General features: G+C 61.2%; 2 protein-coding genes across 6 annotated transcripts; both read right to left on the bottom strand.

Moving 5' to 3' along the window:
* Positions 1–364: 364 nt before the first annotated feature.
* Positions 365–11,242, bottom strand: PPP1R18 (protein phosphatase 1 regulatory subunit 18). 5 transcript variants are annotated; one of them, XR_004975271.1, is made up of 5 exons: positions 11,109–11,242; positions 8,789–10,384; positions 4,948–5,143; positions 3,229–3,432; positions 365–1,129 (listed from the first exon to the last, which is right to left on the bottom strand). XR_004975271.1 is itself a non-coding variant. In XM_036356412.1 (4 exons), the coding sequence occupies exons 2-4, from the start codon at positions 10,355–10,357 to the stop codon at positions 3,413–3,415; spliced, it is 1,785 nt and encodes a 594-aa protein (XP_036212305.1). In that variant the 5' UTR covers positions 10,358–10,384; positions 11,109–11,242; the 3' UTR covers positions 2,427–3,412. The 5 variants fall into 5 exon arrangements, 2 of the variants coding, with proteins under 2 accessions (XP_036212305.1, XP_036212306.1); XR_004975270.1 differs by lacking the exon at positions 365–1,129 and adding an exon at positions 1,139–1,269; XR_004975269.1 differs by lacking the exon at positions 365–1,129 and adding an exon at positions 2,427–3,055.
* A 586-nt stretch (positions 11,243–11,828) lies between these two features.
* Positions 11,829–15,053, bottom strand: NRM (nurim). The gene is made up of 4 exons (XM_036356414.1): positions 14,856–15,053; positions 14,213–14,409; positions 12,879–13,055; positions 11,829–12,595 (listed from the first exon to the last, which is right to left on the bottom strand). The coding sequence occupies exons 1-4, from the start codon at positions 14,986–14,988 to the stop codon at positions 12,314–12,316; spliced, it is 789 nt and encodes a 262-aa protein (XP_036212307.1). The 5' UTR covers positions 14,989–15,053; the 3' UTR covers positions 11,829–12,313.
* Positions 15,054–15,410: the final 357 nt, after the last annotated feature.

The raw sequence follows: 15,410 nt of genomic DNA, 5'->3' as shown, positions 1-15,410 counted from the left end.
AGGGGTGGGCAAACTTTTTGACTGGAGGGCCACAATGGGTTCTTAAACTGGACCGGAGGGCCGGAACAAAAGCATGGATGGAGTGTTTGTGTGAACTAATAGAAATTCAAAGTAAGCGCCGAAACCGGTTTGGCTCAGTGGATAGAGCGTCGGCCTGCGGACTGAAGGGTCCCAGGTTCGATTCCGGTCAAGGGCATGTACCTGGGTTGCGGGCATATCCCCAGTAGGAGATGTGCAGGAGGCAGCTGATCGATGTTTCTCTCTCATCGATGTTTCTGACTCTCTATCTCTCTCCCTTCCTCTCTGTAAAAAATCAATAAAAATATATTTAAAAAAAATAATAATAAATTCAAAGTAAGCATCATTACATAAAAGCATACGGTCTTTTATTTCAATAGTTTTATTCATTTCAAACGGGCCGGATCTGGCCCGCGGGCCTAGTTTGCCCACGGCTAGTAGTTGCTAGGGATATAGCAAAGAACAAATCAGACAAAAATCCCTTACCGAATTACATTTAAGGGGGAGGGGGGAAGAAAAAATACATAATAAATAAAGCATGTAAGTTCTATGGAGGCCCCCCCCCAAAAAAAGCAAGGTGTATTTTGGAATTTCATTTCAAATTAGCCCACACTGACAGGGAGTGAGCTCGCTCGGAGCCCTGTCTGCAGCAGCGGTGAGCACAGGCTAGGCCCGAGCGAGGACCTGCGGGGAGAACAGGTGCTTGCTTTCTTGATGCTCTCTCAGAAAGCACTTTTAAAGGCTCTCCGAACTAGTCTGGCGGCTATGGCTCCGTGGTTGAGTGTCAGCCTATGAACCGGGAGGTCAGGATTGGATTCCCAGTTGCGGGCTTGATCTCCAGTAGGGGACCTGCAGGAAGCAGCCGATCAATGATTCTCTCATCATCGATGTTTCCCTCTCTCTCTCTCTACTTTCCTCTCTGAAATCAGTAAAAATAAAAGATCTCCGAATAAGGCATGCCCGAGCTGTGCTCTGCATGTTTGCTAACAGCTTGCGAAGTGCACTGGTGGCTGCGTATTTACAAGTGAGCAGACCTTGTTAGTTGACCCTGCTGTCGGACCTGTTTGACCGTGCGTCATGCTTCATGATTAATGGGACTTGTCAGACACTACTGTCGAGAAACAAAACATGGTTATTCCAATTAACAGCCACTGGTAATTCCGTGTCATTGACTTCTTGGACGCACTGCTTTTGGTTTCTGAGATGGACTGTGGGCACCCCTGGCATCTCTCGGCCTCCTGCCTCTACTTTCTTGGGTCAAAACAGATGAGGATAAAATAAATAAATAAATTAATTAATTAAAAAAACAAACAAACAGATGAGGGTCTTTACCTAATGAGCTACTACCTTAAAGATTCTGTTACCCTCCATACCCACAGCCTCTCTGAACTGGTCCCCCTGCTAGTAAATTAGAGGCTGTTGGCATATGTTTAGATCAATTTGTCTAGTACATCCTGTTCTTAGTGGGGTCCCTCCAACTGGGCGTCCTCTATGGACAGGACCATACCTATCCAAGCATGTCTTCCTACCCCGGAGAACTAAAAACTGGCCTGGTAAGGAAAGTTCAGATCTCCCACATTTGTAGAAGATAGAATTCTTCGAAATGGGAAAATCTCCCAACTATATACTTGGGCAACAAAGCCATGAAATAGCAATGGATTTTTTTTTTAATCCTCGCCTGTGGACATGTTTTTATTGATTTTAGAGAGAGAGGAAAGAAGGGGGAGAGAGAGAAACACCAAAGTGAGAGAGAAACATCTATCAATTGCCTCCCATACATACCCTCACCAGGGACTGAACCCACAACCTTTTTGTGCACGGGATGATGCTCCAACTAACCGAGCCACTGGCCAGGGCAGCGTGGATCTTAAACCTTTGAGAACACCTGCTTCCATCAGAGGAGACCCTTTCAGGACCCTGCACTCTGTTTTTCAGATTTTTTATTGGTGCCGAGTCTTGGGGTGAAGGACTCTGGGTTAGCCACTGGCACACTGCCTGCTGCTTGCGTTGCCATCGGCCTCTGAATACTGGACCCCTCGAATTCAGAGCATCCTCTGCTTCCAGTTCCTTCGCTCTTTTCATCTGCTGATTGACTCATTGAATCATTCATTCTAGAAATAACTTTTTTGTCTACGAGGTGCCAGGCGTGGGGTTGAGCCTAGCCAACCTAGTCTGCCCTCACTGCACTGGCCATGTCTGGCGGATACTTCCACTGCCCTTCCCCAAACCAGCCCTTGGAGAAGCCGCTGGGGGCTCCCAGCTTCCCGCCGCAGCGCCGAGCTCCGCCCACCCCGCCCACAGCCCGGCCACTTCCCCTTCTTGGCCATAGGAAGCGGGCAGAGGCTTGGACGAACCAGAGCAGCCTCACATACACTTTTTTTTCTAAAGAAGGAGCAGCAACAGGAGAGTTGGAAAGAGCTCCACTTTATTATGAACATTGTTTTTGTCTTTAAAAACAGGCAATTGATAAGGAAGGAGAAGGCGGGGAGAACTGAGGCGCTTCGCTAGTCACACCGAACCCTTGCAATTCATTTGTGAACCATGAAGAGGAACAGAATTAAATAACCAGATGGGGGTTCAGAGCTAAGATTCCCAGCCTTCCCTCTTGGCGAAAACTGAGGCGGAGTAACACTGAGCAAAAGCGGAGGAGGCCACACCCGGTGAGGTGACTGGGGGACAGGGACTAGGCTCCCGCGGACATGGGAACAGGCGTGGCTTGTAAACCTGGGGCCTTGGGAGGGGAGCTGGGGGTGTTTGTAAACCCGGTTATGGTCAAGAGAGGAGGCAAGAGCCCAGCCCGTGGGGCTCAGTGGTTGAGCATCAGCCTGTGAACCAGGAGGTCACGGTTCGATTCCCAGTCAGGGCACAGGCCCGGGTTGCCGGCTTGATCCCCAGTCGGGGCGTGCAGGAGGCAGCCGATTGATGGTTCTCTCTCATCATTGATGTTTTTATCTCTCTCCCTCTCCCTCTCTGAAATCAATAAAAAAATATTTTTAAAAAGAGAGAGGAAGCAGGAGCTGTAAACGAAGGGCAGTGCCTAAGGAACAGGAGAAAGAGGTGCCTATGAAAGGACTGGGCCGGCCTCCCGAGGAAGGCTGCCGGGAGGTGTGCTGTGCCCACAGATGGAGGGTTCTCCTCCACCCCTCCCGTGAGCTCGGCCTCCGCCTGGGACTGGGCCGCCCAGGGAGCGTGAGCACAGCTGGCACTCACTCTGGGGACTGGGGGCGAGGTGGCCTTTGGGCTCTGTCCTCAGAGACAGGGCGGGGACAGCAGGTCGGAGGACGCGGGCTGCCCTTCCTGCCAGGCTCCTTTCAGGGGCGTCTGTTCTGAACTTCCGGGACCCAGGATCTTCATTTCGGGAAGGAGGAAGGTAGGTCCCTGTGTTGAAAGAGGGTCACCTCCGGCAGGACTCATCTGTGGGAGAGGCGATAACGGGGGGTGAGTGCCAGCCTCTGCCTCCGGCTCCCCACCCGCCCACCCGAGGGCCAGGAGCACGGGGAAGTTGTCTAACATTGTCCACACTTGAGTGCTTGCTCCTACCAGGAACAGCAGCAGCCACACTCATTCCCTCATACTCTGCCAGGCATTCTTATCACAGCCTCCCAACAACCCCAGGTGCGGTGAAGTGATGTGATGTCCAGCCATGGTTCTAGGTCAGCGGTTCTCAACCTGTGGGTCGCGACCCCTTTGGCGGTCAAACGACCCTTTCACAGGGTCGCCTAAGACCATCCTGCATATCAGATATTTACATTACGATTCATAACAGTAGCAACATTACAGTGATGAAGTAGCAACAAAATAATTTTATGGTTGGGTCACAACATGAGGAACTGTATTTAAAGGGCCAGAAGATTGAGAACCACTGTTCTAGGTGCTTCATTAAAATTATTTAACCCTCTCAGTGACTCCAGGAGGCAATTATTTTTAACTCCTTTTCAGTAATAAATTGAACTCTGGCCAGTGTGCTCAGTGGTTTTATTTATTTATTTATTTATTTATTTATTTTTATTGATTTCAGAGAGGAAGGGAGAGGGAGAGATAGAAACATCAGTGATGAGAGGGAATCATTGATTGGCTGCCTCCTGCACGTTGGGCTGAGCCTGCAACCCAGGCATGTGCCCTTGACCAGAATCGAACCTGGGACCCTTCGGTTCACAGGCTGACGCTCTATCCACTGAGCCAAACCAGCCAGGCTGCTCAGTTGTTTTAGTGCGTTGGCCTGCAAATTAAAGGGTCCTGGGTTCGAGTCCGGTAAAGGATATGTACCTGTGTTGCAGGCTCAATCCCCGGTTGCAGTCAGGGTACGTGTGGGAAGCAACCACTCGATGTGTCTCTCTCACATCACTCTTTCATCCTCTTTCCCTTCTACTCTCTCTAAAATAAAAGAAATAATAATAAAAATTTGCCTGGCCAGCTTGGCTCAATGGATAGAGCATCAGCCTGTGGACTGAAGGGTCCCAGGTTTGATTCTGGCCAAGGGCACATGCCTGGGTTATGGGCTCCATCCCCAGTAGGGGGCGTGTGCAGTAGGCAGCCGATCAATGATTCTCTCTCGTCGTCGATGTTTCTATCTCTCTCTCCCTTCCTTTCTGAAATAAGTAAAATATATTTAAAAAATTTTTTAAAATAATAATAAATTGAGGCCAACCGTCAGGTTATTTGCCTGAGGCCACAACCATAAGAGAAGATAAAATTCACACTCAGGCCTGACTGACCCAAACCCCGAGCTCTAACCCACCCAGGGGAGCTCGAGGAAAGCCCTGGTTTTACACTCGGGAGACCCGATGTGCACTTTGCTCTCCAGGACCTCAGCTTCTCCATCCGTTCAAGGACCTGGCGAGCCCTTCCAGCGCCAACGTTTTCCTCCAGGACCGCAGTGTCTGCTCTGGACGCCAGGCGGCGCCCTCGCGCCAGCGGCGGGCCACTCACCCACTAGCAGCGCCTTGGAGCGCAGGCCGCCCCGGGGCTCCGCCTGCAGCTCCTCCTCCTCCTCTTCCTCGTCGTCGGGCTGGGCCGCGGGGGCGCCCGGGGCCTCGGGCTCCGGGCCCAGCTCCCGCAGCACCGAGCTCTCGGAGGGGTACTGGTACGTAGTCTCTAGGGCTGTCTCGCTGAAGGAGATCTTGAGCTGGGGGGTGGGGGGCAAAGGAGGCAGGTCACCCACCTCAGCCCCGTGCAAGGTGGGCGTGGGGCTGGATCTGGGCACCCGCTGCCTTTGCCCTCCCCACCCCTCCGGGGCCCAGTTTTCCTTCGATCAGTTTCAAAAACATGAGACTTGGGCCTGCGTTTGGCAGGGGCAGAGGTGAGTAACGCAGGACCAGCGGGCGGGAGGCAGAAGGGAAAGGACAACGTGGGCATAGTCCTGCGATCAGAACGGGAAGCCTCCCGAGGTGAGCGTGGAGCCGGCCTGGAGGGGTCCCAGGGAAAAGCAAGGCAACCCACAGCAGGGCCCGAGGAGTGCTCTTCCCTCAACACAGGGTGTCCCGAGGTGCAGCCGGGGAGGTGACAGGGCAGAGGGGAGGGTCTGGCAGACGCAGGGTGGGGTGAGAGTGCACAGAGGGACAGGCAGACAGGAGCACCCCAGACAGGAGACGGGAGGGACAGGCTCCCCCAAAACAGCCCGCTGTCCTCACTGCTGCCCGCCCCCCGCAGCCCTGGGCCCTCCTCAGAAGCTCAGGGGAAGGGACGGGCCAGCGTGGGATTAACTCGGAGCAAAAAGCAGGAGGTTGCCCTGGCCGGTTTGGCTCAGTGGATAGAGCGTTGGCCTGGAGACTGAAGGGTCCCAGGTTCGATTCCGGTCAAGGGCATGTACCTTGGTTGCGGGCACATCCCCAGTGGGGGGTGTGCAGGAGGCAGCTGATTGATGTTTCTCATGGATGCTTCTAACTCTCTATCCCTCTCCCTTCCTCTCTGTAAAAAATCAATAAAAAAAAAAAATATATATATATATATATAAAAAAAGCAGGAGGTTCCTGCGAACTCCCTGGAAAGGTCCAGACCTATCGGGCCTTCCCAGCATGTTTTGAGACACTTGGGGCTGGCTCCCTGCACCCCTGAGCCTCAGCAAAGCCTGGAAGGTGGCTGGACAGGAAGTTGCTAACATGGGTCCCCCCTGGAGCCTGAAACTCAGGGACTGTCCCTCTTGCACTGGCTCCCCACCTCACCAGGACAAAAGCTAGAGCCTGACCAAGGTCTAAGTCTAGAGCAGTGATGGCGAACCGATGACACGCGTGTCAGAGGTGACACGCGAACTCATTTTTTTGGTTGATTTTTCTTTGTTAAATGGCATTTAAATATATAAAATAAATATCAAAAATATAAGTCTTTGTTTTACTATGGTTGCAAAGATCAAAAATTCTATATGTGACACGGCATCAGAGTTAAATTAGGGTTTTTCAAAATGCTGACACGCCGAGCTCAAAAGGTTCGCCATCACTGGTCTGGAGGATGCTGCCATGGCCACACCCTCACTCTGGGCATCCTCCCTCCAGCCACACAGGCCCAGGCACTCCCGCAGGCCTCGGCACCCGCTGCCCCCTCTGCCTGGAACACTCTTCTCCCAACATACCCAATGCCCCTCTCCCAGCCACACATCAGTCACACCCACTCCCGCTCCCCCTGCCTCCAGCTCCCACTCACCCTGCGCTGCACTGCCCTGTGTCTTCTGTCAACAGGAGACTGGGAGATGCTTTACTGGGTAAGGAGGGGTTCATGCAGACCCCAGATGAGGTCCCAGCAGAGGACCAAGGCCGGGGGAGCCCAGCCTGCGCACAGCTGACCTGTCCGTGACATGGCTGATAGAACTGGTGACAGCAGCCAGACCCTTTGCATCCAAACTTCTTAAAGGGGCCAGCTCTGGTTCTGTGACTGACAGATTTACCCAAACTTCTGGGAACCCAGGTCTCTTTTCTTTTCATGCCCCCTTCGGGGACGAGCTCTGCAGTGTTAGACACGCTGATAAAGGGCTCATTTTATTTGCTTTCAGTCCATGTTTGACTCTCTCCACACTCTGCTTCCCTCCCCCAACCCCAACTTCTGACTGGGCTTCCCAGGAATGTACAGCCCGCACGGGAGGGGGTGCGGAGGGGTGACTCACTGGCTCATCAGCTATATAAGGTCCCGAGGGGGCTGGAGAGGGAGGGCTCTGGGCCCGGGGCAAGCCTGGGGTTCCTCTGAATAAGGCTGGTGGAATTGGCCTGCAGATGTTACTTAGGGAAGGAGGCGGGCGGTGGGGTGCTCCTATCCCTGAACTAGGGGGCAGAGCTGGGACAGGGAAGCTAGCCCCTCATGAGCCTGAAAGGGCGAGGGGGAGGCCTGTGGTCCGCAGAGCGCTGCTCCGCCCCACCCCCACCCCGCCCCGCTTCCTCCTCTCACCACATCCTGAGTGGTGCTGGCAGGCAGGGCCCAGTCCCCACTCGGCCCCCCGCCTTCCGGCCCCCACCCCAAGCTTCCTGTTTGGGCGATCTGCTTCCGGCTCCCAGATCCCTGACCCAGGTACGGTCACCACCACAGGTCCTGCCCTGCACCGGGACGGCCCTGGACTTTGGGTCCCAAACTTCATGCTCCCTCGGCTCTGTCCACCCCAAAAGCAAAGCCAGCTGACTCTGTAGGAAGTGACTTTTCTGAACACTTCGCCCTGGCCTTCCTGACCTACCTCACTGCAGTCGCAGGCTCGGGGTGGGCACTTAAGCTCCTTGTGATGATGAGCGGGGGACAATGACCCCCAAGCTGAACCTAGCCTGTGGTCCCTGTGGACACAGAAACCAGGTCTGAGGGTGGCACATGTGGGATGAGGACTGGAGACCAGGAAGGGCTTCCGTCTCGGGGGACAGGTATGAGCTGGAAGGGACTGCGGAAGGGGTGGGACCAGGGCCAGGCCAGGGAGTCCTTAGCCTGGCTTCTCCCACTTTCCTGCACACCTGATTCCAGTCTGACCTCTGACCCTCCGCTGGCCTTGGCCCCACCCCTGTCCTCAACTCCCATTGGACTTCCTGCTCTCAGCAATGCCTCCACGTTCACTTCTCTCTTTTTCTACGCCAAGGGGAGGGAGAGGCCAGCGAGAGGGGAACCCCAGTGTGAGCCAGTCCTGAGAAGGGCGGGCGAGGCCGGGAGGAAGGCAGAGGCGGCAGGCTGGGAGAGGCGGCACTGTCCGAAGCTGGGGGTGCAGCCTGAGGTGGCCCACTCTAATGGCCTCTATGAGCCTCACCCAGGGGCAGACCTGCTCTTTGGCCAGCCCTGCTCCGTTCCCCACGCCCTCCAGCCCAGGCCGTGGCCACTCAGCTGTCCTCTCTTCCTTGGGGTTCTGAGGCCTCCCTCCACTCACTTCTTCCTTCAGTTTCTCTCTAGAACCGCAAAGCCACCCCCCCCCCCGCCCCCGCCCCACATTTCCCCCTGGAAGCTGTGAGGGCTGTCATCCTGGTGACCCTGCTTGTCACAGAGTCAAGGTTGTTGGCCTGTCTCCCACCAGATGAGCTGGGTTGGGTCACAGACTCAGAGGAAAGGAAGGAAAGAAATCGGGGGCCTTAGAGCCAGAGGGAGCAGAGAGGGAGCAGTCGGGGCACACCCTGCGACACCCCAGGGACAGCATGGTTGTGGGCAGACCCTCGAGGCTTGGCCATGGACAGGGGCTGTGAGGAGGAGGGGGTGTTTGCAGAGGAGGGCGGGGGAGGCTGACCAGAGGACCAGGAGCAGGGGTCAGAGAGAAAGGTGGAGTTCAGAGCCCAGAGGGCACGGCGAGTGGGCTGCTACGAAGTCTGGCTTGGATGCTCCCTACCTGTTTGTGGTGCCTTTCAGGGGACCCCTTGACAAGGCAGCTGCGGCTGAGGCGGAGGTAGCCCCCCAGAACCGAGATCTCCTCCGCAGTCGGGTACCGCTTCTTCCCGGCCCCGGGGGCCGCAGCATCAGCGGGGGCAGGAGCGGCAGGGGCTGCGTGGGGCGCAGACCGCCTGGGGTTGACGGTGAAGGTGTGCCCGCTGCGGCGGGGTGGCCCCAGCCCTGGCCCTGCCTTCACCCCATAGAACAGCCGGCTCATGAGGGGATCCCCAGGGGACTGGGGGGCCGGTGGTGGGGGAGACAGCGGGGCGGGTGGGGGCCGCGGCTCCTCCGCTTCCTCTTCCTGCTGCCTAGAGCCTCCGGGCCGCGCGTCCTCGGGCGGGAGGGGGCAGGGCCCAGCGCAGCGGCTCTGCAGGGCGCTCGGGGGCCGGCCTTGGGCCCCCGCCTCCTCCCCTGCAGCCTCCGCACCGAGAGGCCCCAGGGGCTTCCCGGCCGGCTCCGGAGGGGCTGGCTTCCGAGTCTGAGTCTCTGGGTCCCTGGCTGTCCATTCTCGAGCCTTCCCGGAGAGCAGGGTCCATTTCCACCCTTCGGGCAGCCTGGAGTCCCCCTCCCCACCCTCAGCGGGGCTGGGGCTCCGCTCTGCGGTCTGCCCGCCTTCGGAGCTGCGGCCCGCAGCCTCATGCGCCGGGGTCCCGGGCAGCCCGGTCAGCTCCTCGGGGGCCGCCCCGGGAGCCCGCCTGTCTTCTCTGCTCCCACGTTCCTCCGCGCTGCCTTTCCCGTCTCCTGGGCTCAGACTCCATTCTGACGCCTCCAGTGGCTTCCACCTCTGCTCCGGAGACTCTGCGCAGCCAGGCCTCCATTTAGGGGCCTCCGTCGGGCCCAAGTGCTGGCCGTCAGACTCCACTGGGCTCAGCCTCCCCCCGGTCGCCTCCTTCCTCCTGGGGCTTTGTTCTCCAGGCTCTGCCGGGGTCACACCTCCGTCCGCTTCTCCCGGGCTCAGCCTCCACCGCCGCGCCTCTGGCAGCCCCGAGGCCCTGTCTCCAGCCTCTCCCGGGAGCGGCCAGTCCCGGGCCTCCGAAGGCCTGGGGCTTGACTCTCGGGCTCCCCCTACCCCCGGCCTCCTGTCTCCGGCTTCCCTGGGGCTGAGCCGCTCTTCCCTGGGCTCTCTTTCTTTGGGACTTGGATCCTGTATCTCCCCTGGGCTGGGTCTCCATTCCCGGGCCTCCGCAGGCCCAGGCCTCCTTTCTGCAAGGAGCTCGTCACTCCGCCGCTGCTGCTGCTGCTGGCGCTCCTGCCGGATGAATCGGTTCTGGTGCACTGGGCCGATGGCCTCCAGCAGGACCGCAGACTTGTCTGGGTCTGGAGGCCCAGCTTCTGGAGGCCCAGACGCAGGGCTGGGCTCCCCAGGACACAGACCAAGCTTGGCCCGGCGGCGTTCCAGGAGCCCCCGCTTCCAAGCTGGCATCTGGGACAGGCGCTCCCGCTCCGCCTTCTCCCGGCCCCGCGCGGCTGCCTCCTCCTGCCGGCGCCGGGCCAGCAGCTGTAGCTTCCAGTCCGGGATGGTGGCCATGGTCCCTCGAGGTGCAGGTAAGGCGCACTGGAGGCAGAGAGCAGGGAGGAGGTGCTGCCGAGGCCCCGGGGATGAGCCTGGACGGCAGAGCGGCGCGGGAGGTGGGACGCGGAGGGCGGGGAGGACAGGCAGTGCGGCGGGAGAGGGAAACCAGAAGTGAAGAAACGCCTATGGGCCAAGCCGATGGGGGGGGGGGGGGGGGAGCGGCAGAGGAAGAGGGAGATTCAGATTTGGCAGCTCAGGGTTCACGGGTGCCAGAGACGGACCGAGAGAGAGAAGTGGGTGTGAGGCTGCGGGTGAGGGCCAGGGGGCGTGGGAGTGGGGACGGAGGTCAGCGAGTCCCGCTGGAGAGGGGCCTGCGGGACCCGAGCGGGTGTCAGGGAGGTGAGGGGCGGAGGGTGGAGAGGTCCAGGGGCAAGGGCAGCCGGCTGGGACAGCCGGGCGCGTCGCAGCGGCCCCGAGGTCCAGGCTCCCTTTCCAGCTGCGCTCCGCCCGCCTCCCGCCGCCCCAGAGGGCCGGGGACTTCCCTCCCGCGGGGACTTCCAGACCCGGCGCCGGCGCGGGCCCAGACCCCGGCGTCCACCCTCCGGCGCGTCCCGCCTCCCCCCGCGGTGCCCGGGACCCAGGAGCGCGGAGCCCGGCTCCGCCTCAGCTCCCCGGGACCGGGCATCGCACCGGGCAGACGGACGTCCCGGCGTGAAGAGGAGCAGCCGGCCCGGGCCGGAGGCTCCCCAGCCCTCGGTGCACTCACACGCTGCGCGCCCGGAGGGTCCGCGGGGCCCGGCGTCCGGAGGGAGCGAGGAGGCGAGGGTCGTGGAGATCCGGAGGCGGGGAGCCCGGGAGGGACGCAGACTGAGACCGGGCAGGCGACCACTCCGTCAGAGGACAATGGGGAGAGGGATGGGGGCGCGGGGCGGGGCCCGAGGAGGGGCGGGACCTGCTCCCGCCAACCCCGTGGGGAGCGCGAGGCCTCCTCTGCGCGCCGTCGCCCCTGGCCCTCCGTCCCGGCCCCCACCCACCCGGCTCCGGACCGCTGTCCCGGGAGCCAGGCGCCCGCCCCCAGCCCGCCGACCGGGGCGGCGCCCGTGACTCAGGCCCCTCGAGGGACGTGGGAGGAAGCGGCAGCTGCTCGGAGCCGGGCCCGCCCTCCCCGCCTCCGGCCGCCCCTCCCCACGCCTCGGCCTCGGGCAGCCTTTGTCCTGCGTGGTCCCGGGCGCCCGGCAGGGGTCGTGGGGGGCGGCAGGAGAGGCCGGGAAGCAGCAGCCTGGGGAGCTCGCCCCTTCGCGCCCGGCCCCCAGGGCCCAGGTCGGGGATGTGGAGGGAGGGGCCGGGCCGCTCCGGAAGGCGGGGCGGGTCCGAGGGCGCAGCCGCCGCCCAGCGGTCGCGGGGGCGCGAGGTGCCGGGCTTGGGCCGCGGCTCCGCAGGTCCTTCCCAAACTGTGCCCCGCGGCTCCGACAAACCGCGCGCCAAGTGCAGAGAAACCGGCTGCGATTTATTTTCCCGCCGCGCGTGTTCCTCGGGAGAACAGGGAGCCGTACCCGAACGAAGGGCCAAGAGGCCGCTCAACTCAGCTGCAGGAACCAGGGGGCCTCGAGGTGCAGGGCGGGGGGCGGGGCGGCTGCGCCAGCTCCTGGGCGCGAGTGACACGGAGAAGGGGACCCTGAGATGCAGGCGAGTGCCCGGGAGTAGCCAGGCGGGACCCATCGCCCTGAGGCTGGGAAGGGGAGTCACGCCCTCAGCTGTGAGACCTGCATCCCCGCCCCCTCCTGGCTGGCGAGGAGTGGGCCTCGGAGCGCGGACACTCGGGATTTAGGGCATTAGATGGGCGGGAGTGGAGTGGATGGACGGCCCTCGGCCCGTGGATCGGGGCCTCCAGCCTGAATAAGCCAGGGCCTGGGTGGCCAGGGGTCGGCACCCCAGGGGAGAGGAGTGCAGGGCCTGACACCAGGCACCTGCTCACTGGGCCCCGCCCTCCTGGGGCCGGGAGAGCAGGTGCAGTTTTCTTTGCAGCTGGGCCCGGAGGTAGCAGAGGTCTTGCTGGTCAAGTCCGTGAGCCAGGCCCAGGTACAGGGTGAGGAGGAGAGCGAGGAGGAGCCGGTCGGTGCCCAGGGTGGGCACCACCCACAGCACCGTCAGCAGCTCCACGCACACCGGGTGGCGCAGGTGGGAGAAGAGCCTCAGAGCGCGGGGGGACTTCAGGGCGAGGGGCTCGCCCAGCCCTCGCACGTGGTAGTACACCTAGGAGAGGGGAGCAGTCAGGGAGCCGGGGCCTTTCACAGCTGTCACCTCTCCTCCCTGCCAGGTACCCCCCTCGATGACTCAGGCCCAGGAACCTCCCCCTTCTAGGTCTTGGGCCCCTGACCCTCATCTCCAGGCCAGGAACCTTCCACAGGCCCAGGAGGCTTCTGGCCTCTGAGGCGGGAGCAAGAGGAAGGTGGCCGAGCATGGGAGGAGGAGCGGGAAGTCCTTGGCAAGGCGAGAGGTGTTCTAGAAAGGATGGAAGGCAGGGAACGGGCCTCACCTGCTTGAGGCCCATGAGCTCCGCGTAGTCAAAGACCAGGAGGATGCTGAAGATGAGGAGCCAGGCAACGGCGTGCAGCACGAAGCACAGCAGGGGCACCCAGGTGGCCCAGGGCTCGGCCTGAGCTGCCCACAGCACAGGGCCTCTGGGGACGGGCTCCCAGCATCGCATCACCAGCTGGGGGAGGAAGAGGGGCTGGGAGACCTAGACAGGCTGCCCCACCCCAGACGGCTTGTAGCCCTCCCCATCTTTACCTCGAGCATCACCAACACTCAGCTCGTGGAGGTGCTGGGTGGGGTTCCAAGGATATGAGGGTGACCCGTATCTTCCCAGAGCGCTTACAGGATGGTGAGGGTGGCCAGAGAGGCGCACGGACCAGCCTATGCCCAGCACCCACTGAGAAGACGGCGAGTACTAACTAGGAAGCCTGGCCCTAGCCGGTTTGACTCAATGGATAGAGCCTTGGCCTGCAGACCAAAGGGTTCTGGGTTCAATTCCTGTCCAGGGCAGGTACCTCCGTTACAGGCTCCTCCCCCAGTACGGCCCTGGTCGGGCGCGTGCAGGAGGCAACCAATTGATGTTTCTCTCACATCAATATTTCTCTGTCTTTCCCTCTCTCTTCCACTCTATCTGAAAATCAATGGAAAAATATACTAAGGTGAGGATTAAAAAACATCTATATCTATAATAATAAAAGTGTAATATGCTAATTAGACTGGACGTCCTTCCGGACAATGCTGCAGTGGGCGGGCCGAGGCCAAGGCCCTTGCACCAATTTCGTGCATCGGGCCTCTAGTGAGTAAATAAAAATCACAGTAACTAGGGAGCCTGCCCCTGGGTTTGAAGATAGGGCAGGGCTGAGGAGAGCGCTGCGGGCGGGACGACAACCTGCAGGGGCGAGGTGCACATGGCGGGCGTGCTTGGGGAATGACAAGGTGCACCTTTTTCTTGTGAATCCTCACCCAGCACATTTTTAGATTGATTTTTTAGAGAGAGTAGAAGGGAGGGGGAGACAGAGAGAAACACTGATGTCTGTCAATGACACATCAATTGGTTGCTTTTCCGACTCTGGATCAAGGAACATGCCCTTGACCAGAATCGAACCCGGGACCCTGCAGTCCTCGGGCTGACGGTCTATCCACTGAGCCAAACCAGCTAGGACAGTGCACCCTTCCTGATATAAAGTAAGGTGTGTGCTGTGGAAGACTGGAAGCTGAGATTAGAGTCCTGAACACCCCGAGTTCTCCTACACCCACACCTTTGTCGGAAGCCTAAGGTCCTTGCCCCCCGCAGTCTAGGGCATCCTTCCCAGACTCTCCCTGAGGGCCGCATACCTGCAAGGCCAGGGCAGTGCATGCCACGTACAGCGACCTCTGAAGAACCCCAAAGTACCGGGACAGCCACACCTTCACTGTCTCCGTCGCCATGAGGCTGTGCTGCCCCACAAATAGCAGCAGGAGCCCCAGATCCCACGCCAGGGGAGCCAGGACGCCGCGGTCCTGCAAGGCGGCCAGCCAGCCTTGGGGTGCCTCTGGGGGAGTCGGGAAAGAGAAGAACAGGAAGATGGTGGGAGACATCCCCGACCCTCGTCTCCTCTGGGGGTCCTGGGCCGTGTCTCTCCAAGCTTTCAAGAGCCCTAACGCTTCATCCCTCGGCTGCGCCCGGCTCGCCTCCCCTCCCCTCGCAGTGTCCGCCCTTTCCCGGGCCTCCTTCAGGGTCGGGGGGCGTTCCCGGGCAGGCACCGAGGCGCGCGGGGGAGCCCCGGGCCCCCCCAACCCCCGCGTCCAGAGGGCCCGCTAACCGGCTCCCCGCCGGGCTACGAAGCACTTTCCGCACCGCGCGCGGCCGCCCCTCGGCCTCGGGCCGCACTGCCCGCTGCCCGGACCGCTGCCCCGACTTCCTAGTGGGGCCCGCGGGCCCCGCCCCGCTCCTGCCTCCCGCCCGCCTCCCCGCGCAGGGCCGCCGGCCCCCGCTCACCGGGACCCGCAGGCTCCGGGGGCCCTCCGAGAAGAGGCCGAAGGGAGGCGAAGCGCACGAACTCCACGCCGGTGCCAAAGGCCAGGACGAAAGACGCCAGGGCGGCCGGGACCAGGAGCAGCGCCGGGGCCATGGCGGGAGCCGGCGGGAGCGGCGGCTCGGGATTCCCGCGCCGCAGGCCCCGCCCCGGCCCCGCCCCGGCCGGCCCGGCCCCGGCGGGCGGGGCTTCCCTCGCCCACGCCCCGGAGCGCCCGGTCCCGCGTCGCCGCGTCACGTGCGGGAAGTCGGGATCCCGGGGAGGGGAAGGCGGCGGCCCCGCGGCCTCGGGTGGGCTGTTCTCCCGTGGGAAGCGGGTCCGCCTTGCGGGGTCCTGGCGGAAGCGGCGCCCGAGCCCGGGCCCTGAAGCTCAGCGAACCGAGGAGGCTGCGGCCGGCTGAGCCGCGGCCGGGGTCCCGCTCGGCGCCGGACGGAGACGGGGCCGCGAGCCCACGTGGCGGCGCGCACTCGGCCTCAGGACGGCCCGCTGCGCCTCCGTCGCCGAGCAGCGCAGGGAAC

The sequence above is a fragment of the Myotis myotis genome, unplaced genomic scaffold (genome assembly GCF_014108235.1).
Source record: "Myotis myotis isolate mMyoMyo1 unplaced genomic scaffold, mMyoMyo1.p scaffold_m19_p_26, whole genome shotgun sequence".
Classification (NCBI taxonomy): Eukaryota; Metazoa; Chordata; class Mammalia; order Chiroptera; family Vespertilionidae; genus Myotis; species Myotis myotis.
This window is presented reverse-complemented; position numbering and strand designations above follow the sequence as displayed.

Coding starts and splice junctions, on each gene's coding strand:
- PPP1R18 (XM_036356412.1), bottom strand. CDS start 10,357: ATGGCCACCATCCCGGACTGGAAGCTACAGCTGCTGGCCCGGCGCCGG. Junction 5,144..8,788: donor CTGAAAGGCACCACAAACAG/GTAGGGAGCATC, acceptor CCCACCCCCCAG/CTCAAGATCTCCTTCAGCGA. Junction 3,433..4,947: donor CTCCAAGGCGCTGCTAGTGG/GTGAGTGGCCCG, acceptor CCTCTCCCACAG/ATGAGTCCTGCCGGAGGTGA.
- NRM (XM_036356414.1), bottom strand. CDS start 14,988: ATGGCCCCGGCGCTGCTCCTGGTCCCGGCCGCCCTGGCGTCTTTCGTC. Junction 14,410..14,855: donor CCCGGAGCCTGCGGGTCCCG/GTGAGCGGGGGC, acceptor CGACTCCCCCAG/AGGCACCCCAAGGCTGGCTG. Junction 12,596..12,878: donor AGCTCATGGGCCTCAAGCAG/GTGAGGCCCGTT, acceptor CCCCTCTCCTAG/GTGTACTACCACGTGCGAGG.